Source organism: Hesperophylax consimilis, chromosome 25 (assembly GCF_061612785.1).
Source record: "Hesperophylax consimilis isolate HC1 chromosome 25, BYU_Hcon_1.0, whole genome shotgun sequence".
Taxonomy (NCBI): domain Eukaryota; kingdom Metazoa; phylum Arthropoda; class Insecta; order Trichoptera; family Limnephilidae; genus Hesperophylax; species Hesperophylax consimilis.
This window is the reverse complement of record NC_142860.1, coordinates 10,757,807-10,785,655: the sequence shown is the minus strand read 5'-3', so window position 1 is coordinate 10,785,655 and position 27,849 is coordinate 10,757,807. Positions and strand designations below refer to the sequence as shown.

The 27,849-nt window shown below is 33.0% G+C and overlaps 1 protein-coding gene across 13 annotated transcripts in view; it reads left to right on the top strand.

Moving 5' to 3' along the window:
* Unc-115a (actin binding LIM protein Uncoordinated 115a) overlaps positions 1-27,849 on the top strand; it is a 262,629-nt gene that overhangs the window by 99,900 nt on the left and 134,880 nt on the right. For 9 of the 13 annotated variants that reach the window (XM_089646761.1, XM_089646759.1, XM_089646753.1 and 6 more), the window contains exon 2: positions 105-530. The exons of 1 other annotated variant lie outside the window; for it this stretch is intronic. In XM_089646761.1, coding sequence (XP_089502887.1) covers positions 266-530 — 265 coding nt within the window. In that variant the 5' untranslated portion in view covers positions 105-265. Of the gene's footprint in view, positions 1-55; positions 531-27,849 lie in introns of all 13 variants that reach the window. 3 more of the 13 variants (XM_089646754.1, XM_089646760.1, XM_089646755.1) reach the window with 2 other exon arrangements.

Sequence of the window (27,849 nt, the reverse complement as noted above, 5' to 3'; positions counted from 1 at the left end):
TCGTATATTGTTGAAATACTAACGCAATCAAACGCGCCTTGACACATTTTCTCAGGTCGTTAAAGAATAAGGTGTTTCCAGATTATTAATTTCTGTATTTACAGTGTTCTTGAATTATTAATAATAACATAAGAAGTAGTAATAAGTGATAAAAAAACAATACTCCAAGTGACTAGTGTCCTAGATACCGTTGCACGGACTGCAGCAGTTTATCAGTGATTTACGTCAATCGATTAATCAGTTTGTGGAAGGGAATTTGGTATCAATGAAGCCGAAACCAGACACTTCTCCGATGATGGATAAGGTTCACACGGAGACCTTCATACTCTCGGAGAAGGTGGACGACACGAAGCATCCGAAGAAGAGCGAGAAGGATCTGAAGAAGGAGGCGAAGAGATTGGAAAAGGAGCGGATCGAAAGGGAGAAGCTCGAGAAGAAGGAACGAGAGAAAGCCGAGAAGGAGAAGAAGGAACGAGAAAAAACAAACAAGGACAGCAGTCGAGAAGAGATCGACAAGAAAGTTAAAAAGGGTATGATGTTTTGTTTTTTTTTCTTTCCACACATAACAGTTTATCTTTCTGTAGTTTTTAGTGAAACATACGAACACGAACAGGTGTTTTCTTTAAGATTTCATCAAAATGTCTGAAATTGAATATAATTAAAGTGTTTTGTTAATGGAAACATACAGTAAAATATGGACTCCGACAATTAGTATTAAATTACAACTGGTATGTCACTCAAAAATGGAAGAGACTCACTAACCTACTCCTTTCGCGTCGTGCAATTCATCAGACACATACGTTCACTATTATTCCATAATCTTCGACTTACGTTCATTACATTTTATCCATATTGCAGCAGTGCATTTCAATTATTTTTTCATTTAATTCTAACCAGAAAATAATTCTGTGAACCACTGTTCACCTCGCGCAATGTTAATCATTCTGATTTGACAGCTCGTATTTCACAAAACGAACTCTGGCGGAGTAAAAAGATACTATTCAACATGACTACCATCTTGACAGAATTGATCGGACACGGAATACACAAATTTACAGAGAGAAGAAATGCAAAGCACTCAAGTTAAAACAGGACTTCGCTACATCCAGTCAAATATCTCTTTTATACTAAAGTAAAGTCGCTATCCGCGTCTCTTCTTCCGAGAATTTCTTCTGGAAGGTTTATATTTTATAATATTATATTTATGAAAAAATATAGAAAAATCGAGCGTCTCCGGGCTCATATCGCTTTTCTAAAAAAATATTATCTCCCGACCTATTTTTTTCATTCTATTATTATCCAGGCACATTGTTGTTTACCTGCACCGCATTCCTTCTAGATCTTTATCAAATGCAACAGATTCCTACATTCCTTATGATGTGTCACATTATTTCTTATCTTTCTAACAACAAAAACTCCAGATTGCGCTGGTCTGGTGTTTACCTAAACACGATCAGTTTCAAGAAATCAACTAACCCCTCCCTTTACGCCATCGTTACGGCTCATAACGATTCTCTGCTTATATTGACAGTTAGGAGAGTTCGTTGATCCGCAATTTGTTCGTGAGCTGAGTTTCGACTATTGCAATCTGGCTTCTATAATTTGGCAAACTCGTTGATTTTTTTTGGCGAAATACTCTTTTGGTTAGAATGTACCTAGATAATATTATGGCAAACAAGTCTTTTGACTATGACTCTTTTAGATAGCAAATTTTAATGGCATGCAATGAATGTCTAAGTTTGTGTATTTCGACTGTATTTTTTTCATATTCTGTGTTGATAGTAATGTTGTTCTTAAATGGGCTTCAGATTACAAAATAATACCCACATGCTTTCCTTCACCGAATATATTATATTTCATTGATTTAGCTAGTATAAAAATTAAAGGTATGTCAATAATTACAAATAAATAAGAAGTATGGAACTGGCAGAGGAAGGATCAAAGTAGACTGAATGCTGTAGAAATGAGATCCCTGACGCGTATCTGTGGTAAAACCATATATTATGATCGTGTGAGAAATGTGGGGATCTGCAAATAATGCAAGGCTGCTGATGTAAGCGTAATGAATAAGATTAAGAAGGTTTGGGCATATAGAGCGAATGAAAGAAGAAAAAGTATAAGGAGAATATGACGCAAATATGAGTGGTAGAAGAAGTCGGGGACGCTCGAGGAAGACATGGTACGATCAAGTTAATCAAAAACTTCAGTCGGGCTATGTCAAGAATAATAGAAGTGTATGTATGATTGTGAATGAGACAAGGAGTGTGTGCCAAGACAAAGTTGTTTGGCGGCCCGTCTGCCTACCCCTGCGGAGAAACGGCGTGATGGTTAGTTAGTTAAAATAAAAACGTATTTGGATATGCCACTAAATACTATCAAGTTTTCCATAAATAGTTTTGTATTAATTTTGGGCGGCTGAATCACAATAATATTTTGCTTCTCTTGAACATTTACGAAATTGCTTTTCAAAATTCTGAGAATTCTTACTTTGAACAACAGTGAGAATATTGTGGCGCCGTAAATACCGGAAACTAATTCAATGTACTGATTGCAGTCGTATTTCATAACACAAATATCCTTTCCAACGAATTAATTTATCATTTAAATTACTGTTATACATTATTCTTTATGTTGCTTTATTCGTTTCGTCCGTATTCTTTCCTTGTCTTCATAATACCTCTTCGTCTTGCCGGTAATGTGTTCACACGTTCTTCAGAATGACACCTCGCATTGTCCGCAGTCTATTGTGGTTCCTGCTTTGTGTTCAGCTGGATATCCTTGTTTATTCTGGTCGCGTTACATCATTGTGGCAACTCGGCACTAACCAACTAATACTTTTCCTTCTTATCGCATTCGCCTCACCAATACTCCAACCATTGGCCATAATGGCTATGTGATAACACAAACATTGTTGATAAGACGCTCGCTTTTCGACTACATTTTCCATTTTGGCATTGAAATTATTGCAGGCTTAAAAAATGTTATGTAGGTATTCAGTTATCAATTTTCAGATTTATAATTTATCCTCATTGAACATTTTTTACTTATCTTCCACAACCTTTGTTCATTGCTCAATTTTATCTTATCATTTTTTTTATATATTGCAATGTTGCTTATCTTATTTGATTTATTAATTTTTCCTGGTATTTAACACACAATGTTTTTGAAGCAATTTTAAGACTTACTCCCCATTTAGATATGAGTATACTGGGGAACGCGAAAATACCTTCAACCTTGACATTTTTAATGTCAATGGATCCCATTACACAACAGGTTTAGGTAAACATGTTATATCCATCCAAATTTTTGGGTGACCTAACTGTTGTGTGTATTGTAAAGTAAATATTGTCTCTTTACAAACACGATGGACGTATATTCTATACGTTTTTTTTTTTCATTGCATTTTGTATTTTTTTCTACTTATGTATCAATCATGTATAACCACGATTTTTCTGACAGCAATAAAGAATGAATCAACGAGTTATTTCGCAAATAATCTTTTCGTCATCGTGTTCTATTTATCACATCGGTGAGGCCTTGGGTCTATGTTTAGACCTGTTGCATTAGTTTTGAGTTCATCTCCATTCATAATAATATTATCTATCTCCGTCAAGTTGTAAAATGATGCAATCCGCCTTCGAAATCCCCCGAGTTGAATGTGAAACATAACTGTTCGCCTGCGGCGCGTATTACTACGAGGCTGGAATATATTATTATTTCCATATCGTTTTTCTGCCAATTTATTCACATCTGCCAGTCGCGACCACCGAGCGATGACATAAGCGTTGAATACATGATAATACGCTATTTTTAATTCCCTCTGAGCCACATGTACATAAATATTAACTTGTACTCTTCGAGGTCTTTTTGGCCAATCGTTTGCTTCAGCTTGTCTCGGCTCCGTTTTTACTGAGCTTCATCAGTTTGTTCCTATTTTTTATTTGCTATCTAAACATGAGTATGTATTTAGAATAACAAGAAAAATAATAAGATTTTTATTGTAGAAAGCAATCACTTTGTGGTTTGACATATTTAATAAAATAAAATACTTTTTTGTTTTAAAACCACGATATTTATTAATTTAAGAACCGACCGGTTTCGCTTTACTTAAGCATCATCAGGGTACAAATTAATACTGTATTAATTTGTACCCTGATGATGCTTAAGTAAAGCGAAACCGGTCGGTTCTTAAATTAATAAATATCGTGGTTTTAAAACAAAAAAGTATTTTATTTTATTAAATAAGATTTTTATTAAGAGTTAACACTCTTGGCTCACTAGTGTGTCCTTTTCCGAGGAGGTCTATATTTTTGTGTTTTCTTTTTTTTAATATTAATTCAATCAGTCCTAGTTTTTTTATTGTTTTATGTAAGCGTAGATTTCTGATGCTTACTCTCATACAAAGTTTTATTTTGTTGATTCGTCATCACATCTGTTAGAAAGGATTGCATTCCATTCCGTGTCGATTGATTTTTTTAGTATTCCATGATATAGTATTATTTAATTGTAAATCAAAATACGTTCAAAGTATGCCAAAGGTAAATCTCACTGAACTGATATTATTCCTAAATTATTATTTATTTTTGCTTGTAATAATGCCGATTATACCTAAACTGCTAGCCTGTATAACGAATGAAACTTAATTGGTTAAAATCGTATAAAATTAGTTTTTTTTCGTGTGGTGTTAAAGCACAGTATAATAATTATAGAAATTTACGGAATGATTTGTTAATGCAAAAAGTCACATTTTCACTGAGCCCTAGCAGATGTTATAAAATATCTGATGCAAGAATGGTGTTGATTTTAATGCCAATCATTGGTTCTAGTCTTGTATACAAATCTGCCGATCATTTAAAGCTCTCGGTAGGTCAGTGGGTAGCTTTATAATTGTGAATCCCTGGTCTGGTCTACAATTGCCTTGCCTTCAATATAGAAATTTAATTGTTTATTGTTTCTTTACATTGTTCCTTTTTTACGTTAGAATTTTTAACTTACTAGGACAAGCCTGTTTTCAGGTTAATAATTTCACAAATTAATAAAAATAATATAAAGATTATATATTAATATAACAATGTTGTTACATTAACGTTTCTATGAATTGGGTACCTATTAATCTAATTCTAGCCAATTCATTACAGTATAATGTAGTAAACATGTAGGTGACCATGATAAACATTGATATTAGATTGCAAAAAAATATAATAAACTATTATTTTAAAAAGGAGAGAAGAAAAAAACACTATAAAAGGAAAAGGATGAAAGAATATACATATACTACATATTATGCCATAATTAAAAAGGATAAAGATGAAAAAAATGTTTGAAATCCTCGGCTAGCACAAATAATTTAACATTTTTTTAAAAGTACACAAGGAATTTGATGACTTAATGGGTTTTGGAAGGCTATTAAATAGATGTGGAGCCTGGTACAAATAATATCTTTGCCCATATGAAGATTAAGTGTGAATTGCCACAAAGTTCAGACCAGAGCCAATTCTTGTATTACGAATTTGCTGCGTTCTTTTCGCAAAACTATTATTGTTAAAAAATCTGCAAAGCGTTTGTGTGATAAATAGTTGTTTTATTTTCACGATATTACATTCCTTACAACGTAACTGTGTAGGATATCTGTATTTTTTCTTGCACATAACTTTGAGAATCAGTTTTTGAGCAATATTAAGTGGTTCTATTACAGTCTTCAGGCAGTAGTAGTAGATTACTAATGGGTTTTCTGTACAGGTTCAAAATGATAACTTCGGCGGTAGCTCATCTTGATTCTGAAATTACTCTGACTTACATTATAGGTTTTCAAAGTCCATGAACGCCAAATTCTTGAAATTAATATTTTGTGCTTTTTATCAGTCATAAGTTTTCCCATTTGCATCGCTTTATATCCTATTAACAAAAGCAATTTAACTTGAAACCTGATTGATAATATCTTGACAGCCGAAAAACAACAAAACTTGGCGGTTTTCGTTCCTCTTTTGACCGCTTGCAAAAATATAATAGTGGTAAAACTGTACCTATCACCAGCATATATAATTTTCATCCTAGTATTGACTTATTCACCAGAATCAGGGGACACTTCATCAACTTGTTTATGTTTAATGTCTTAATTAAATCCGCTTATTTCCAGTTTCATTGACGATGACTCAACTTGCCAGCAACAACTACTCGTATTTCCAACCTATGACCAGTTTTATTATTTATACAATTGGCATAATATTAAAAAATAACGTGACTCATTGTCAATAGTATCGATGGACCTGAATCACATGTTCCTCACAATATTCTTTGCTGATTCCAAGAAACTGGTAGATATCTATAGGTCATAAAGGTCGATTATTGTATTAATCCATTCGAGGATTTGCTTAGAGATTAGTACACCCTTATGATTTTACTAGGAGGTTACTAAATAATATTATAAATATTGATACATCAAGCGCTTTTCAAAATGATTTTGAATTTTTTGAATTATAAACCTTTCCTAGGTATGCAATAAACAAGCAAAATAATCTGCGATTCTATCAATAATTCTACTAATATTTATTATAGGTAAACATATGTTTACAAGACAAAGTTTTATGCAAAGCACAAAGGATAACAAATAATTATTAGCCTGCAAAACAAATATAAATTTTTAAAATCTTCCGAAAAAAAAAATGCCGCCTACGGTAATTGAATACGTACCTACTGATTGCCGGTCAGGTGTACGGAACCACTAGGCGGTTTGTTTCGTGTTTCAGGCTAATAATTATATTAATCAAACTTAATTATGTTAATATTTCTACTTAAGAGACAGTTGATTCGTGGTAGAACTCCATCGTAATTTAATATTGATAAACTATGAACTTCTGAGATCGTGAATGTATATAAGCCCGCGGCAAGGTGAAACTGGATCGTTTCCAAATAAATATTACCGGAAAGTATAAAATCAATTTTGTTGCCACGAAGTGTTATTTTTTAATATTTCCAAAGCATGACGGGAAACATCTTGCTCTTGGTGGAGAAACCTTCCGAAAGTTGCTAAGCAACCGATAGCTGTTTACGAAAATATCGCATAGGGCACACAATGGCGTGCCTAAGTATATAATATTCAAATTGATACGTGCCAACAGTAAACAATTTTATATCTGCCACTTCTAACCTTAGTTTCCTTGTGCCACCCAAATGAAAGAATCTATTTCAGAACCGTTCTGTTGGTTCCAATTATTTCTTTTCGGAACATTAAAAGTTTCTCTTCCTTGTTGAACCCTCTTTTCATACACACACACAAACTCGAAAAATTATGAAATTCGTGAAGCTTGACAGCTATCCATTTTTAATTCCGCGTTGCATCAGCTAGCAGTCATTATTTGTTTTTAAAAAGCACACCTACCTGCCGGCGTTTGAAAACAAACCCACGCCTTGCACTATGCCAACTTTTTCCGTGTTGGCTCACCTATAGTTTTGTTTATCCGAGACGCTTTGGCATCACATTACACGGCTAGGTGATCGGGTGATGTCATGAGCCGCTAATATGTTATGCTGGATGCTATACTGGCGTGGGACTGTATCCAAGAAGAATCCCACTGTGCACTGTGGACTATGATTTTGTGGGTGCGGTCTAATTGGACTTAAAATATCAATATTTTGTTTACCAAACTTTCGTTGGGTTTACCAAACTCCTGCCGTCTGCATCCCAGACTATTCATTTATTGATACGGAAAACAGACTTTTCTCACTAACCTACCTAACATCTTTGGGGATGCTGTGTGGATGGTCTTTTTAGGGAAACGAAAGAGATGAAGTTCTGGGAAGGAAAAAACGTATGAGGGGTGGGTAGGAATCTAGGGATCAGTGAATCCAGAAATGACGGACGAATGATCTATCCCTCCCCCTGCAGCTCAAGGTGACGGGTCAAAAGAGACTAGCTGGAGAGGTCTAAGTGTCCCCCAAACCAACCTCTCCCGATCTGGTACACAATGCAGTATTAATTAGTTGCCCTGCTCGTTTGGGGTTTTGAGCGTCTATGGAAACATTAGATTGTCTAATTGTGTGCTTTTCCTTTCCGTTCAGTGCTGGGATTAAGCCCCATATTTAGTTTATTACAACTTTTGTACAGATTTTTTGTAATCTTTTTTCGAAAAAATGACTTCCAATACGGATAAAATTATTTTATAAATATAATTATTGTTGACAATATCAACAGCTCTCAATGAAAATATATGAAAGATATGAAGACACAGAAAATACAAAAAATAACTGTCGCAACTGGGACTCGAACGCAGATGCTCTAGTATTACCGGGACTGGCGTCTCTACCAATTTAGCTATACCACTTAATTCATCAATTTCATACTTCCATTTTTATTTCCCATATTTTTGACTGCTATTTTTTTGGTATAATTGCAAAGTTCTACTCAAATATTTTTACAATCTAGATGGTGTCGTGGATAAACCTTTCAAATTTTATTTATGTAGGACATCTTTTGATTTTGCTAATATGTATTTCAATGAGGCTTACAAGCTTGAATAAGTTAATCCTAATAAATTAAATAATGTGCATGTTCACAATATGCACGAATCCAACAAATCTCAGTTTACGATCTCTTGATAATATTGTTCCAGCAGCAGTTTCTGAATATTTCTATCGATAACATTGTTTACGACTTTAATCTTTTGAAGAATTTCTGTCCGAGTTTGGTGTGTTTTGGTACATTTGCTTTAAAAGAGAGGAGTGAAATTTAATACTAAATAATGCACAAATTCTTTGCCTTCCACATCCTACGTAAGTATTTAGTTGTCTTATATAAAAATACTACTAGTGGGCCCTCCTAACAGACGTGACCCAGCCACAGACCGCTTTCTATGTTGATCGCATTTTTCATAGACCTCATTTTATGTAGACCTTTTATCTTGTGGCGCTGTTGTCGGATTTTTATGCATTTGACGTACATAGAATACATGCGCAAGTTACATGCATCCTAGATATTGGTTTTTTAAGTTTCATTTAAAATCGAGCATTTCAGCAGATTGTGATTATTGTTAGAAAATAAGTAAAAATGTGACAGAGGGGGTGTAGGGAAGTTAAAATTTGTGAATGTATGTATTTTTGGATGAGAATACAGAAAACAAAAAGTAGTTTTTTTTTTTGCTGGAACCAACCATACACATTCACAAAATATCATTGAAATCGGTTGGGCGGTTTCGGAGATTAGCGTGTACGAACACAGTAACACGTGATTTTGATATATTGAGATAAGATAAGCCATAATATGCGATTACGCCTATTCCGTTATTTGTTTTGAGCATAGTTCATTCACTATAAATTGTTATTGATTTAAAATCTATGCACAACAAATATAATTGTATGCAAAGTTGTGTCACAATTTCAAAGCAATCTGTGAAGAGCTTTCGGAGATATCAAATTTTGAACAAACTAAGATTAAAAAAAATAAATTATATTGAATATTATTATCCTTATTATTTACATTTTAAGGGAAGGGCTTATTACGTGTGCATTCCTTGGTTTTAATCCACATTAAAAAAGATTTATTGTTGTTTGTAGTTCTATTTCACGTGGAAATGTCGTGTTTGAAGCATTTAATGGACTGTTTGGCGGAATAACTGGCGTTAACACGATAAGTCTTGGAATTGGGTCGCGGAGTTTCAAAATAAACTTTGATATCCACACTCCAAGATACATTTACTTACGCTCTTACTACGAATGGTTATATCATCGTTCATGGTACGTCTTTTAATGATAAATGAAAACAAAATTCCAATCTTAACCCTCCAAGCCTCGGAAGGACATTACTAGCCACAAACATCATATTCCATTCTGAAGGACAGATCTGACCGGGACCTCCATACATTATAAAAGTATTTTTATTTTTTTTTTTCTATAAAGTGTAGATATATGATTTGTTTGACGTTGGAAAGATAAATAATTATTCTTCCCAGTTTGTCTCAAATATTCATACATAATTACAACGATAAAATCCAAAATATTGTCAAAGTTTGAAAAACAGTTGAAAGTTTTTAATTGTATTAACGGAAAAAAATTTAAGTGAAAGTTTTCTTAATAATTCCCTACCCAAAGGGGATATGTTTTCTAAACATCGAATTCTTTCAAAATTATGGATGTTTCGGGTCAAAATATCCCGAAGTTTATTTGTTTACATTTTCATGTTTGATATTAAAAAAATAGTTTTTAGAAATGTCAATGTTTATTTAAAATATAAACATTTCAAAGATAATTTTATGGAGTTTCTAAAATGGTATTTATTTTTACAACAACTACACAAATAAGAAATATGTAGCACATTTTAGATTCCTCGGGAGCATTTCGAAATTCCATGAAATTTTGAAATTTCACCGTTTCGTTGGGACTTGTAGGTAAAAATATTTTAAATCTTGAAGGGTTAAGGGAGACCTTCCTCTGCTGCCTGCTCGATCACCACTTTTCATTCATCAGAAGAGGAGTGTACATCAATCATTAAAATAATCTTCAGACTTCAAAACATGAAAAATGCCGATACGTTTCTTTTGCATTAAATGAGCGATATAGTGACTTATTATTATACGTTTGTAAATATGTAGTAGATATAATAAAATAATTTTCGCATTGGAAAGTTGTAGAGAAGGTGTCTAGTATAAGAATTTTTGTTTTTAATTCGTTGTTCATTTTAAATGAAAAATATATGAGACTGAATATTTTTGATTCCTTCATTTTATGTAAGTTTAACCCTTCCGGCTAAATTGTTCGCTTTTGGGAACAACCTGCATTGTCTCACAGACATCGTTGTATCCTTATGGTCATGGGAAGAAATATAATCTTAACGGTGTTAGAAAGAGAAGACACCACGCTATATATTCAAATCTAGGAGTTAACCACAAAAGAATTAAAAACTACATTTCTATAAAACCAAAAATTCCAAACGTAATTTGAAAAAAAAAAGATTATGACACTTCATGATTTTTTTAATGAATTATTTTAATATGAAACGACAAAACGTTCGTAATACATTTGTATGGTCAAATTATTGTGTTTTTATATATATTTTTTATCAGTAATTTTAGTTACAAAAAAGTGTGTTTATTTATGTTTACATTCAAAAATTTTAATATTTTGACAAATATGTATATGATTATTAATAATAATAATATTTGAAAGCTTATTTCATCACCTTTCAAAAACAGTTTTTAGTTTTAGGATACGTTCAGAAATATTCCGTTTATTTGAATTTTATTATGAGCGGAAATACTCCGACCTTCTGTCAAAATATGTCCGAGGCCTGAGGAGTTCAATATATAATATGTCTCGTTATTAATAAATAATACATACCATTGCACTTTGTGTCCAGGAACTGCTCGTTCGAATGGCCACCAATCCGAATTGAACTTTGTAAACCTCATTCTCTCTGATTCGTTGCAAATATTGCGTATGTGCTATGAATCGACTATTTATCAGGTTGCCAGGTCCGTAATCAAGTAATAAATTATTAAGACTTTGCACCTCTGTGGTGATATTACCTAAAATATGTATGCCACAAAAAGTGTCAATTGTGGCCATATTATAAGCTAACATTTAACACATTAAAAATGTTTAAAATCCTACAAAACTTACATTATGCAATTTTATAAATATATTTGTGTAGTAGCGCAGACCCGTGAAAAATCACGGAGTAATGTGAATTCTTGACAAATCAGTTCCAGTTTTGAAAAAGACAATTAAATTGATTTTCTGTAAAATTATTGTATTGTAGGTAATTTATCGCTTGTCTGAATTCTTCACACAATCGGTTCCAATTTTGAAAATGATTATTGGATTCAAAGTAAATTTCAGTGCATTATTGAACCAGCGTTAAACAGGACACACGCAAAACCGATATTAGCATTGTTGATGTTTTTATTATCCCGGTAAGTAGTTTTCCATATCTTATATAGGAACCTACATCAAGTTACTTATCTAGGCTCATATTTATTTCTCTGTAGTTACCTACACATGTTTACATCGAATCAATGATATTCACTTTCAAGTCGCGAGCCATAAATTGAAGTCTGTTAAAACTACAACATAATCTTGTAATAACGTAGCTATATTATTTTTTCATCTTACGATTGCCTTTAACTCATACCACTCCTTTGTCGAGTGTGGCTCGACATTATATTTCTTACACCAACTCCTATGTCGAGTCATACTCGACATTATAGTAACGCAATTTCGAAAAATAATTTAAATTATCAAATGTATTTTTTTTTCTTTGAGACACTTTATATCTCATTCTGAATATTCCGAATACGCAAAATACATATATCTCGTCAAGTTTCGCCTTTTAGATAATTTTTAAAATCGTATTATTTTTAACCTTGTAAATGCACTGCGCAGTTATTTGGTTGCGACGCATGTAAGTAGGTAGGTACTTGCCTGTCTACCTGCGTAACAATAGGAAGCGCTGAGGGATTTCTCCCAACACATAACAAAGGATTCTTATACCTATTCACTTGTTATCACATAATATTTTGTTCTGTTTGTGTATTTACATTTGTTTTTACTGTTTTTAGTAGCAAATATTTCGTGGCCGAGAAAGCACATGTGTCGTTCGGTCTTGAAAATAATACTCAGTAATTAGGTGAAAATATAGTTTTACATTTCTTTTTCTTCATAATTAGTGATTTGTTAGTACTTAATAATTTAACGTGCTTTATTATATACCTTGAATAAAATAAAAATGCCCCGGATAAAAAAAAAACAATCTGTGATCAATGAATATGAAAGTGGTGATGACCAATACATGTTTGAAATAGACAGTGAACTTCGTTTACTTGAAAATGACAGAGATGTTCCTCCTTCCATGATGTGTTCCAATCGGAAAATTCGGGGAGGGAGAAAAGAAACAACGTTCTATTGTGAAACTTGTGATAGGAAACCTGGCCTCCATCCAGGAGAATGTTTCAAGAAATACCACACACTGAAAAAGTTTAAGTGAATAAGGGCATATTAAGTTGTTAATTTTATATATTTCTATGTTTTTTGTACTCTATGTAAAGAAAGAGTAATAAATATTACATATTTTAAAATTTTTTGTTTAACTTTTTATTGAGGCCACTTTTTATCTCTTTTTTGTAAATTAATTAAGGAGTTGGTAGTAGGTAATTAAAAAAAAAATTAGGAGTGCAAAGGGTTAAGTGTAAATAAATACCACATACGTCTCGCACGAAGCCACTGGACCATGCACGTGTTGATATTCTCGATAATCTCGTGCACACGATGTGCAACTTACGCACTTATGCAACGCAATGCATTTCCCTTTTCAAGTGCCCCGGAGATGCACTCACTATGCACTAGGGTGGGCCGTCAATTTATGTACAATTTAAAATCTAGAAGTCTCTCAGGGTTTCTTTCGACTATCAAGATTATTATTAAGGTTATTTGTGAGAGTTAGGATAATGAATAATAATAATAACATGACATAAGTAACAACATATTAGTATAACGAACTAACGTCTAGCTTGGACGAGATCTGGGTATAAACATATGGTGAGTACGCGCTACTGTATATGAAGGCTTATCTATTGCCGTCTCACTCTAACACTACTTATCATGTTAGCGCATTTGTAATACTTCAATAGCACATTTTGCCCTTTAAAGAGAATTGAATTTGGGACAATTAGGAAGGGCTTTTTCAGAGAATTTGAACAATTCATCAAATTTCAAAGTTGTTTTTCAAATTCTGTGAAGGTTCTATTCAAGTTCTATTACTATATCATGATTGACCAATTACTTCACAAAACTGATATAGTAACAGAACTTGGATAGAACCTTATAGAACTAGAAACTCAACTTAAAATTTGATGATTTTTTTTAATTCTTTTAATAACTTTTATTTGGATTTTTTTCAAACAAACTTTTCAGAGAAACCTTTAATTTTGATTTATAGAGAAAATCAGAAACATATTTTTTTTAAAGCGAGGTCTACTGTTCTTTTTTTATATTTAATTTTTCGAATTCAGAACTTTTGAGACACCAGATACCAAAATATAACAGAAAGCTTTGAAGAGCCATCCTACTACACATTTGCTGCAGTATTATAATATCAGTGTCAGCATTGCATAAGCTCATAGGAGGTCTTGTATTATTCAATAACAACTCCTGGCACACGCTCCGTGTGAGTTCTTAGTAGGACTTAAGAACTGTGGTGTGGAATGTAGTACAACCAACGGTGGGTGGTCAACTGATAAACTGGTCAGACATTCACAAACGGTGAAGCCCAGTTCATATCGGAAGTTCTTTTTAGTGTAGTGCAATAATTATTATTGCCATTCTAATATCATTTGGAATTTAACAGGAATATTTTTAAGTACAGGTTTTTGCGTCTTTATACGCTGTAGCGAGTATATACATTCTGTTTCATTCGTAAGTCGCATTATTCTATTAACTTCGGCAACACTAGCTGCTAGCCTCACGGCCGCCAGTCGAAAACTCTAGGCATTTCGACCTTCTCCGAGTTCCGCGTAACATGGTGCTCACCCTGCTGTCCAAAAATCTCAAATATATTTAAACGTTAATGTGAAGTATTTTGTTTTTGTTTCTTGAGATGGCTTTGGTCGAGTTTGGTGACCAGTTCTGAATAGCTAGGTACTTCCCCGACTTCCTACAACATACCCCAATCAGGGATGCCAGTTTCACCGGTTCTAGACGGTTGGGAGCAGTGTGAAAACATTTATAAAGATCCCTTCTGAGTTCATATTTCTGATTCATAACATACCTACCCATTTACTTTAATACTAGTTAGTAACTAAGTTCAGTTGCAGACTTCGGACGTGAAAACAAATAACTTGTTGTGGATTCAACTGTGTATTAATCTGCCAGGAATCTCTCCCTCGGGAAACGTGGACCTCACTAAACCGCATCCGGTACAGTCACAGCCGCTATGCACAAATATGGCCTAATATATTCTGAATTGTGTGAATGTGGACATATTCAAGCAACAGAAGACATATTGGAAGAATTAGTTCATCAGTTCCGTGTAGGCACATTTGTGCTGATCCTAGTGACTCTCGATGGCTTCGACTAATAATAATCGAATAATAATTAACCTCCACCAACTATTCTCAAATAATACAAATTGAAGCGAGCTGTACGAGTATGCAACTAAAATATTATCGTTGTCTAAATTTCGTTTTTGATCAATGGTTTTTGAAAATCTATGCTAATCAACCAGAGTTAAAAATTGTTAGTCGTTACCACTTACCATTCGTGGGTGATTTGAAAACGCGACTATCATGGACAGCATTGACTGTTTTATCTCCCAGCTTGCAGGACTAACTAGCCAATGGTCATTGGTCATGCCTGTGCGGAGAGCATTATTGCTGTTGCACGGTATCAATTTGGATATTAGAATCAATGAAGCTGCCTTTAAAAGGCAAGCTCTGATATACTATTTTTTCTTTACAAATGTACTTATAATTTTTTTTAAATAATAAATTGAATTGATTATTCTTAGGGTCTATTTCAAAATATACGCTATTCTACGACAAGCTCTAATGAACAGCTTGCTGAGATGTTGTGAAAGGGACCTGATCCCCGAAGAACTCCGTGGTGGCGGACAGAGCAGAGTTGTGCTAAGTATTCTCGGGTTTAATACCCAACAAAGTGCAAATAAAAAATAATTAAGCCTTTTGGGCTTACGTAAAGAATAAAATATATTTGCACTCCGTATTTCATAATTATTTTAGCCATGTTTAATTACAATATAATTTTTTTTAAAGAAAGACAAAATATTACCGGGCTACGAATAACTTGACAATATTTGAAAAACTCCTACTACCATCAAAGTACGCGGAAATGTTGCTTGTGTTGTGATGGAGGACTTAGTCAGCCAAGGAATTGAACACACTACGCTTGGGCTTTTATTTCACTACATTCTTCAATTGGGGTTGCCACAATGACGCTCGAATGAAATTGAACTCTCGATCAGTATCATAAAAAATAAATGTCACCATCGTCAAATCATTATTTATTTTTTATTACGACCAAGTTGAATTAAACTAATAAATCATTATGTATCCTTTCCACTGCCCTCCAGTGTATTCTCGAACCGCTTTAAGTGGGCCGCATCCAATTCCTGAATGGATGACTCACGTAAATACACTTACGGGCATCAAAAGAGTTCCAACAATCGTTTACGCTTATAAATCATAACAATAATCGTCTGTTTTGTGTTGGCGATAGATATCTTCTGTTTACCGTATAGCTTGCGGATGTCGCTTTGAAATACACGATACTAATAATAGCAGTTCTCGAATGACTTGAGTTCTATTTTCAAATAATGATTAAGAAATAATTTGATATATGTATTATTGTAAACAAAATACCGTTCAAGTATCCGAACTTCTCAGTGCCAGTATATGGCAAATGTGGGGGGGGGGGAGATGAGATCTTTTTCACCTAAAAACAACCAACTTTATTTTATATGTTATGAATGAAAAATGTAATAAGCAGTAATTGTTGGATGAAACACTAGTATATATTGAATTATTTCGCGGATAAGAGATAAGCCGCCATAGCTCAGTGGTCAGAGCTGTCGACCGGCAATCGAAAGGACACGGGTTCATGTCCCGTTGGCGTCATGTATCTTTTATCAGGAGATTTTTCAATGTGGATGAGTGTTTCAGGCTTATAATTATTGCTTATAAAATAATTTTTACCCTTTGTGCTATGCATAAAAAATCTTGTCTTAAACATTAGTTTACCAAAAAAATAATAATTTCAAGCAACTGCTATATTTTGGATTCTGAATGATGTTCGTCCACCAGAGGGTCTAGCACAGTGAAATCGATAACTTTACAATATCGGATCGATTGGTGTAACTACCGATGATTTTATACCAACTTTCTGAGCACGGTCATACCGATATTACGACATACGCTGCCAATGCCGGTGAATCTTTCTATGAATTGACATTCCTAAGTCAGACGGCTACATAAAAGTCAAAAATACTAATAAATCGGTAATGTCCATTTGAAATAACTAATATTATACATTGGCAGTGCGCATGCACTTTTTGACACTAAAAAGGGAGTTAATTAGTTCGTGAGGTCTTTCGTTATGTATGACTTTTGTTTCTCAAGTTGGAACGGAATCAATTGATCGCGTCTTATTAATTAAGTCCATAGATCGTGTATACGATTTCTTTTGAGGCGGTGCCATACGTAGTAATGCAAAATCATGTGTTTTTGGTTTGAAAATTTGGTTGCCTAGAAATGTTTCAGGTGCTTTAATTAAATACTGCGAGTAGAATACATCTTGGCCTTTGAAATTATCGAGTATTTTTTAGATAAGTCTTTTTATAAGCCCAGAAAAAATAATGTAAAAATCCATGATAACTGCTTTAAAGTTCAAAATCTCCTACTTACGAAACCATTTTCGGTTATGATTTTATTGTATAATGTGGCAAATTAGGTTATTTATAAAATGATCGAAAAAAAATTAAATATTTATGCCTGAACGTCCACAAAATAAAATAAAAGGCACTTTTTGGCCATGTTTTTTTCTTGCATAAATCAAAACAGGCGGGTGGTGTTAAGCGGGAATTTAAACCTTATCGCCATCTACGTAAGGGTTGTTATTGATAGCGGCTCAATTTATAATATTACACGACGTAGTGCATCGCCTTAATTCGAATAGCTAGGTTAGTTCATCTCTATTCATTAATAAGCTATTTTGCATAAAGTACCTACGACATTATCCAAACATATTGAAAACTTATCCGACTCCTCGGAAGTCGCGCTAAAAGCAGTGGCTTTTGTCTACCGACTGTCTGAATCATATGTACATTACGGATTCCGTCAATATCTTATTGATATGGGACTTTATCGATCGTCCGTGCCAGACCTCCAGGGCGTACTGAGAGTATCTACACTCAGCTTGTCTTACCCACAAGTCTGAACCTTTTCACAGCCCGCAACATCTAAAAATATGCATTTTCGTTAAAATTTATTTATTTATTAAATATATATAATATATATATATAATTTACAAACAATACAAAACAAAATGAACCCTTTGTCTGTCCAACTGGGAAGATTCCCGTTTCAGGACAGCCAAATTGGGTATTTAATACATAATATTCTTACAATGGAATGGCGATGCTGTCAAAACAAATTTTGAGAACATTGTTGATTGCATTCGAAGTGACAGGATGATTTCTTTATCCTTGAAAGAATCGCAAAGGTGTAATTTATTACCAGGTTCAATTTGGATAACATTAGTAATTGCATTCAGAACAGATGAATGTTTTCTTTCGGGACATCACAAGTCTGAGATTCTTTCCAGGGCATTTTGGAGAACATTTACAATTGTATAGTTAGAATTTCCACATTTCTAAATCAGTATAAGACGTATGAATCCTTTTTTATTTCTAATTTTTATTTAAAATTTTCTACGAGCCTTGTTGAGTCACAGTAAACTAGTTACGTTTTTAGGCAATTTAAACATTTAAATTTTTTTCAAACCTTGTAAAATATTGCTATAGAAATTATTCAACTTATTTATGAATAATAATAACATAGTTACTTTTTTTACCATGCCCAACGACCTTGAAAGTGTTTTCAGATTGCTTGTTGTTCCCAATCAATACCAATTATTATTAATGTTTAAAACGTCTCACTGGTATAATGAGATATTTATTTGAAGCCATAAAGATTCTAAGCATAATATCCAACAAATTATTGAAAAAATGGCCTTCAGTAAAATCAAACACAGACTATGCTGCGGTCCGTACTTCCTTACTTACTTCATAATATTACTATTCATGTTTGGCTTTGTATAAGATAATGTAGTCTAAAAAAATATGCAAAGTTAAGAACGCAGGTATCTACTGAAGAAGAAATTTATCTACTAATGTTCTATTACACCATACCATTTTAATCGCCTGTTTTTTGTATAGATCGTTACTAGTTAGTCCTTGCGACCTTATAATATCTTGAGTCTAGTCAACATAAGAGTACAACCCGACACGTTATACAAAACCCTTTTATGTGAATGTTGTCACAAACAAAAAATTATAAAGCAAACTCGCTAATTCCTTCCCTACATAGTTTACAATATACAAATGATATCGACACTTTTAACATAACTAATTCGATGTAACACACCTAATTATGTAATAGTAAAACAGTAAAGGATGATGTCAGCGATTCTACATCACGATATAGCAACGCAAGAATATAAATGTTTGGACAAACGAACGACATTATAGTTCTTGAACGTTTTAAGATGCAATAATAATTATTTGCACGGAGTTTTATCTTTTGTTTGCGTCTGCATCGTTCAGTTGGTAAATAGTACTGGAAAGGTAGTTGAATTCTTCTGAACCGCAAATACATATTTTTTCTAGCTCGTGCAAGCGAATATTTCAAGGACTATTTACCCATAAACATTTTCGGTATCACAGTTTGCAAATTATCAAACGGCAAAAATTTATTTTATTTTATTCGCACATAGAATATTTTTGGTATATTAGCACTTATTTCTAAAGTGAAAGACTATCACCCCTTGAAAATATTCCTGGTCGAAAAGTTGCATGATATGGCTTTAATTATATTTCAATAGCCAGGTACATCCCAACCTTACACTTGCATGTCTCCTTTCCCTCCCCACTTCCATTTCATCTTCACAGCATTCTATGCGTGGGATGCCACATCGATATATAATAACAGGTTCCATGATAACTCAACACAGCGACAATTCAACACACTTTTAAAAAGTTATATAAAGTCATTAGAAACGATGAAAATTTTTTTTTTAACCTAACCTACTTAACCCAGTTAATAAAGTTTTTGTTTCATCACTTTCCATGACTTTATATAACTTTTTAAAGATGTGATGAATTATCATTGTGATGATTTATTCGGTCACCATAATAACAATAGATTAGTCATTGACAGATATTTGAAGTGTAAATTCCGATGCCTCTCTTCAAAAGCCTTGATATAAATGCAATTTATCGCTAAAATCCCGTATTGTAATTTGTTAATTTTATCGGCCAATAGCAAGCCCGAAAGGCATCGCGTCACAAGATACAGAGATGAACTCAACAACCAAACTCGATGTAAACTTGTTGTACAAGCTTCTAAAAACGTGCGCGAAACCAGAAGATTGCTTTTTTTGTAATGTTAATTTTGTAATAAAAGTATTGTTGTAATTTGTATGTAGTCATTTGCTAGAAAGAAATTTAAGATTTTTATCAATTGTTACTTTAATCGAAACGCCGCCTTGAAGCTATCTGTAAGGTATATATTTTTAAAATAAATGGTATTTTAAAATTATAGATAGCTGATTAAATCGTTAGTGGTAAAGGCCGCCGAAGCTCCTACCGAAAGTATTGCTAACTACCTAAAATTCGTATTTGCAAAAATATCTTCATAATACTCGTGGTCTCGTAGTCCATTGAGCGTTCGGACGAACTTGCTGGAAGACAAATTTACTCCGTGCAGATAAACTAAAGGTGAAAAGCAATGCTTCTGCCGATCTTTCGACTGCGAGATAATGCACTTTCTTATTTATAAATATTTTCTTAAACCACTATTTTTGGTTTCGGTGTTAATTTTAAGGTTCACACGCCCTGTCTAGATATATTGGTCGATGTAATGCCATAGTTCTACTGTTTTCGAGCAGTTTGGGGACTTCTAAACATCCGTTCCACGGCTTAAAACATATACAAATATCAAAGTGGAACGCAGGCTTTGATGTAAAGTATTATATTAATTTACTTGGCAAGTGATTGGCAAAGTGATTGGCAATGTGTGGTCATTTATTAGAACGTCGTAAACATATAAAAGTCAAACTCAAACAATTTACATATCGCAAAAACTAATAATAAAAACCATATTAAAAAAACCCTATTCATATTCGTCCGAACTTTTATTCAAACAATTTAAGGTCAGAAAATTAAGTGCATTATACTTCTACCATGCAACATTACAAATTTATAAAAACTATATTCAAAATAAAATTGCACCCTTTAAAAATAACAGAAATCTTAGACAAACGTCAATACTTCCTACCCCTAAATGTAAAAAAACAATAGGACAGTTCAACCATGAATATCTCGGAGTTAAATTTTTTAACGAATTCAAAAGCCACCTTAAAAAGTATTCCGAACAGTTGAACTGAATCATATCAAATATAAACCAATATAACAACACCCCCATACACACAAGCCCTGCTTATTTATGGGGGTACATCAAATACTAATATTATGTATTTAATAACTGTACTATATTGTGTAATTATATTATGTAATTGTTATTAAAAAAAAAAAAAAAAAAATTACAAAAAATATTATTATTTACAGTTTCATTCCTCGTACAGTTGTTACTAACAAGTACGACATCATACGAGGTATTTTTCAAAAGTGCATAAAAAATTTAACTTTACTTGTAAGAAAGGTTACTAGGTAAACCTTGCTCTTATATTTGTCAGCACACAACTTAAATATTTACATTTTTCTAATAGTTTTTTTCTTCTTTTTTGCAGGTGAGCATACTTCTTTACTTCGTCACCAAGAACAGAACATCCTAAAGTGATTTTCAAAATGGAATAATGATGCATTCATCCATTATGATTCCATTTCATTTCAATAAGGTATTCATTTTATAAACATCAAACTTTTCTAAAAATCTCGACTAAATGAAATAAAAATAATAAATAATATAAAATAAATATTTAATAACGGATGTTGTTTGTATGAACTAGCAGCTCGCAGATGGCATCAAAAATTGCTGAATTCATAACTACAACTTTCATCACAAACATTACATCTTCCCCACTGTGCGCTTCTTTGATATTTGAAAAGCTGACTCCTATACTTACAGGCATTCCTGCCACTTCCTATGGTGTCGGCGCACCGTGACCAAAACAAATAATTTATTTGAAAAAAAAACACAACACGATTTACCCTTTTTTGTTTCTATTTCGAGATAAATGGTAGGTACCAATAGTTTCATGTTCAAGTAGAAAATACCATTTCAACTATAGGTTCACTAAATTTGAACGGAACTCATGTTTTTCTTTTTTGAAAACGATTGCATTTTTTTCTGTTAATGGGGTTTTTTATTCTTGTTTGTGAATTTTATAACAAATCGTTGTTGGTCTAAATTCTAAATCTATCCTTTGGTAATTTGAAGTGTTTTTCTTTGTGTATGCAATGTTGTTGCGCAGTGACGTGCAGTCAAATCCATTTATACTTCAAAGTCATAATTTGAGATACATTCAATATTATTTATTTTCAAGTAATAAATAAAACAATGTCGAAATCAAAACAGAGAAGCAAACACAATTAAAATCAAACTGCCCATAAATATTATCTATAATGTATGGTATTTGGATAGGATTATTAATTCCATATTACTTAGGGAAAATTAAACACTTTTTTTCTATCAGTAACAATTTTAGATTTAGAAATCCCGTGTGCGTAGTTATTTAGATGTTAGCCAGAAAAGGTTTAAAATGTCCATGTTCTTGAAAACAAAATACAGACGGAGATCATATTTTTTTTGTCGTGCACATTATTAAAACCCACTTTTGTTTGATAAAAAAATCTTAGTGAAATTAGTTCGAAGTATCGCCACTCGCAGTACGCCGTGTAGAATGGCACTAGTGTCCAAATGCATACCTCAAATTTATATAAAATCCCAAAATACTGTACTTGGATGTTATATTTTGATATATTTTCATCATGGATCACACTCCACTGTTTCCTTGCTACCTTGGTCTATCCAAAGTCTGTAATTACGTCCATCCGAAGGTTTCCGGTTCGAATCCCAATTGAAATAGTATCACGCTCTGCTCCGGGTAACTGAATTACTGCTGACGATACAATCTAATGGATGTTTTTCAAATTTACGTGTGATTGCTTTATGATTTGTATATAGAGTAAGGTGGTGATTGTGTCGTTATGTGAGTTATTACTGCGTTCAAGGTCTCAACACAGACATTTTTCTTATCGAAAGTTGTAAGTACAGGTACGGCTTACTTAAAGTATTTTTATTTACACACATTCTAGAGCTGTAGTATTTTTGGAAGAATCGAAATACTTGAAAAGTGTTTAAAATCTGCGGATTTCGATTTACATAATTTTATAATATCTAGTTTTTTTTTCAATCAAACTGCACAGTTGTTTATACTGCATGTGAATCTCGAACGACGAGCTCGGGAGTCGTGAAATTAACTCAACTTGTCAAACTCTTCAATTCGTTTTTTAATCATTTATCACATTCATTTATCAATCTATTTATATGAATAAGATTGTCTGTGGCGGGCGACCCGACCCGATACTTGACCTTCAAAACAAGAGGAATGTCATTATATACATTAGATTTCGAAAAACTCTGCGTAAAGCCCGGGCAATGCCGGAACTTCGGCTAGTTTTTCTATAAAAGATTGATCTAAAAAAATTAAGACGCCGTATTATTGTTTGTTCTGTTATTGAAAAATAAAAAAAAGTACTCTTGAAACTAGATTAGCTTCTAGAGTAACTTCTTATCCGTTATTATATATATGCATGGATAAATATGAGTATTTCTAATTTATTAAGAATCTATTCAAAGTATTGGTATTCCCGTGAAATATCGGATTGCAGGCCTTTAACTAATGAATTAACAAGTTTCCTAAACTTTTAGTAAACCACCAATATATTGTAACGTGTTTTCCGACGTCTTTTTTTTAGACTGATTCGTGGATGGTTTGAAAACTGGCTCATCATGGAAAGCATTCATTTCTATGTTGCCGATGGTTATCTCCGTCATCAACTACATAGACTAATCTATCTCCCAGCCTGCAGGACTAACTTGCCAATGGTCATGCCTGTGGGGAGAGCAATCTTGCTGTTGAACAGAATCATTTCGGATATCAACATTTTTACCATCAATGAAGCTGCCTTTAAAAGGCAAGCTCTATTATTACTGGTATAGTTGATATACACACTATTTATAATAATGTAAAAATTCTTATTACCAAATTTATTTTAAAAACGCATTAAAATCAACAATTTTGTAATGTTTTTTAAAATGAATAAACTGAGTTAAATTGACGTCGTGATAATATATTCTAAATTTTAATATAATATTTTTTTTATTTAACAAAAAAGTTTTTAATCGGAATATCAATAATTTGAAGAGATTTTTAATAATAAATTAGCAATACTCATTAATGTCCGTGCGGTAATTACTTAATAACATCCAAAGTAATTAAAAATCTTCCCTCTTTTCATTATTAGCACTTATTATGACTTTATAAATCCACAGCGTCCAATATCGGTTTTTCAAAATATTTAGTGGCATATTAAATTTCCAGTAACAGAGTGTATCTTTTCCTGTGTTTCTAAAGCCCCGTATACACACGCCTAATGAGCCCCACCTTCACTTTCAAACGATCCTTCATCAAGCTTTTAATTACTCCCAAAACATTAATCAAAAATTATGTAGGACTTTTAATGGGACGCTGCTATTAGTGTTATGCGTTATCTATACCTTAAACTGAACTGTTATACAGATTGTTAAACATTAAACATTCTAAAATGTTCAAGAATTTCAGTTGTCTGTGCATCCCGCTCAATGAATTCGAATTTGATATCAATTTAAGTGTCATTTTGAAGATTGGAACTGATTGTGTGATGTTTCAGACTAGAAAGTAGTATTTTTTTACAAATAAATTATTTAAATTTTCTAGTATATATTTAAAGTGTTTGTTTAAATTTCTTACGGTTCATCTTGAAACGCAATACCAGATTTCGTAATTTTTCAAGGGTCTGCGCTTTTTCCGTGTTCGGGAAAGCGTTATTTATTAGGCGACTTTACTGATTTACTAAAGGTTTTCAGTGGAGAGGTAAATTTTTGATCGGCTCGTCTAATTTGTCGACAAAATTTTTTGCATATTAAACAAAAAGAAAATTGACAGTATTTGTTTTTAAAAGGCATCCTGAGGCAGGTATTTTATAAATACTTTCTGCTTCAATAACTTCTTTGCTAATATTCATTTAGACCTGCATTTTTTTAAAAGTTTATTTGGTTGCACGCTTCGTAAGGCATCTTCACCCTTTACCGTCCTCTTTCTATCGGCCCTTTAATCACGCAGCGCCATACTATTCAGTGTGCTTATTCTTTGACCCTAAATCAAACCCCGCCGCGAAGAGTTGACCCACAAGATAAATTAGACGCGTCTAGGAATACGCCGAGGAATTTCGTATCGGTTATATTTAAACACGCCGGAGAATCTACTGCGGTATTCCCAGTGGCCAGCCTCTGCTGGACGTGATATTCCTCGTTTTGTAAATTCAGAATCACCTCTGAGGTGATCCATCTTGCTTAGTTGGAATTTCTTGTCCGATGTCCAATTAAAGAATAGCCAGCGGTTCGCGCGTTACCGAAGCGAGCCTTCTTTCTGGTTAATGCATCGGTTACTTGCTCTGTATTTACATCGTTGCAATGGAGATATTGCCTGATTATCTAATTAATCTTAATCTTTGGTCATTAACCGTGAAATAGCTGTTTTGCAGCGATGGAAGCTTCGTAATTTATAATTTATGTTCTGCAAAACGTTCAGCATTTAATAATCATTTTCCTTGTCCAGTTTTTTCGATGCCGGATCATTAGTTACATCAATGTTTTCTTCTTATTATGTCCTTCATTTATGTTAACTTCATCTATTTCACTTTTCCGTGTCCTTTTAATAAAGTTGTCAATCTTGTTAACCTCTGAAATCAGAATAATTTCACAGTCCGTGCACGGTGTAAATACCAATTTTCGTTTATTTTATAAAGCCGCGTTTAGTGTTAATGAAATAGCCCAGTATTTTTAGGATAAGTACCTATTTTATAAAGCCGCGTTTAGTGATAGTGAAATAGCCCAGTATTTTTAATTCAAGCACATATTTTATTTACTTTTCAGTTAATTAGCTTTGTAAAGCCCCCTTTCAGTGATATTTCACAAGATAACATATTATATTAATTAATAATTATTGTGTTTAATTCGTAGAACTCCATTTTTTTAATAATTTAACTCAAATTTAATAATTCTATTATTAAGTTCTGCGAGTATTTTAGTTTTTATTATTTTTACGGCTGTTTCGGCTTTCAAGGCCATTTTCAAACTGTGGTCATACCACGTTTAGACGACTAATTTATATGATTCTATTTTTCCCTCTCCCAGTTTAAATTTTATGATGTCCGAAATGATTTATTACCGGTTATACCGATTTACTGATAAAATAATTGTGACAGTAGATTACTTATTCTGTGGCGTAAGATGTCATAATAATTAAAGCACTTTTTTTCAAAATAATCACTTTCTGCTTGACAACAACGAGCTTAAACTCTTACATATAGAAAGAAGGGCCTTAGATTAAATTTACTTGAACAATTGGAAATCAATAAACGATGCAATGACCCTAATATAACATTAATTAATAAAGTAAGGAAAATTATTTATTCCCCACTTCTAAGCATGTTCACAAAACCTAACATTTGAATAAGTTAATAGCAATCACGTCATTATTAAACAATTAAGATTACATTAATGTGGGGAAAACAGGCTTCAAAATACCCCACAGAATAAGGAAATCTATTATCACAATTATTTTATCAAAAAAGTTATTTATTAAAATTTAAGGGGGTAAAATAGAATCATATTAATAAGTCGTCTAAACTTGGTATGACCATAACATAAATAAACCACTCAGATCTATATATTCGGGTTTTTTGTATGAAACAAATTGGTCCAAAAAAACCATAGATATACCAATATATAGACAGTAGAATTCTCATTCAGAGCCTACTTATAATAAAATACACCAATGAAAAACTCTGAAAGTTTACTCTATAGACTTTCAGAGTTTTTCATTGGTGGATATAGTTAGGCAATAATATGACGTCACAATATTCACGGTACCCCCCTCTGGACCACAGTTTCAAAATGGCCTTGAAAGCCGAAACAGCTGTAACAATAATAAAAACCAAAATACTTGCAGAAGTTAATAATAGAATTATTAAATTTGATTTATATTAAATTAAAAAATAATAATAATAACAGATTATGTTTGTATTAAGTAAACGTATCTATTTATGCGTTCACAATTCCACTGTATCTGTTAATTTTATCAAACATTATATTTTTCAATATTATTTTTGATTCAAAACCTCGTATTATTATTTTTTTTAAATAAAGACAAAATATTACCGGGCTACGAATAACCTGACAATATTTGAAAAACTCCTACTACCATCAAAGTACGCGGAAAATGTTGCTTGTGTTGTGATGGAGGACTTACCCAGCCGAGGAATTGAACACACTACGCCTTGGTGGGACCCAAACGCGATGGCAACTCTGCCACCGACCGGTCGAATTAAGTTTACAAGACTATCAAAACAGTATAAAATATCCAAGGCTATTAGTTTCAACGCCCGGCCAGGTGTTACCTGATCTAACCTGACCTAATCCAACAACCACAAAATAACTTTAAGTGAACAATAGGTAACCAAATATGCACCTTTAACATAGAGATAATTCATCAATGACCTTTAAGCATTTACTGACATTCTGACGAACTATATATCAAGATATCATTAATAAATCCGCACTTGTAGCTTCGTTGTTTTTTTAATACCGTGTTTTATGTTTTTTCCAGATTGCATAAATTAACATTTATACTATTTCAACCAATTGAGTTACCGCGTGAATATCGGTGAAGTTAGTCACTGGAAACACTCGTCGCACCTGTTTGACCTTTTTTCAATTCATGCAGTTTAATTTTCAAATCTTCTTTATTGAAATGATGAGGTACTGTCGTGGTCACTCCATTTTCATA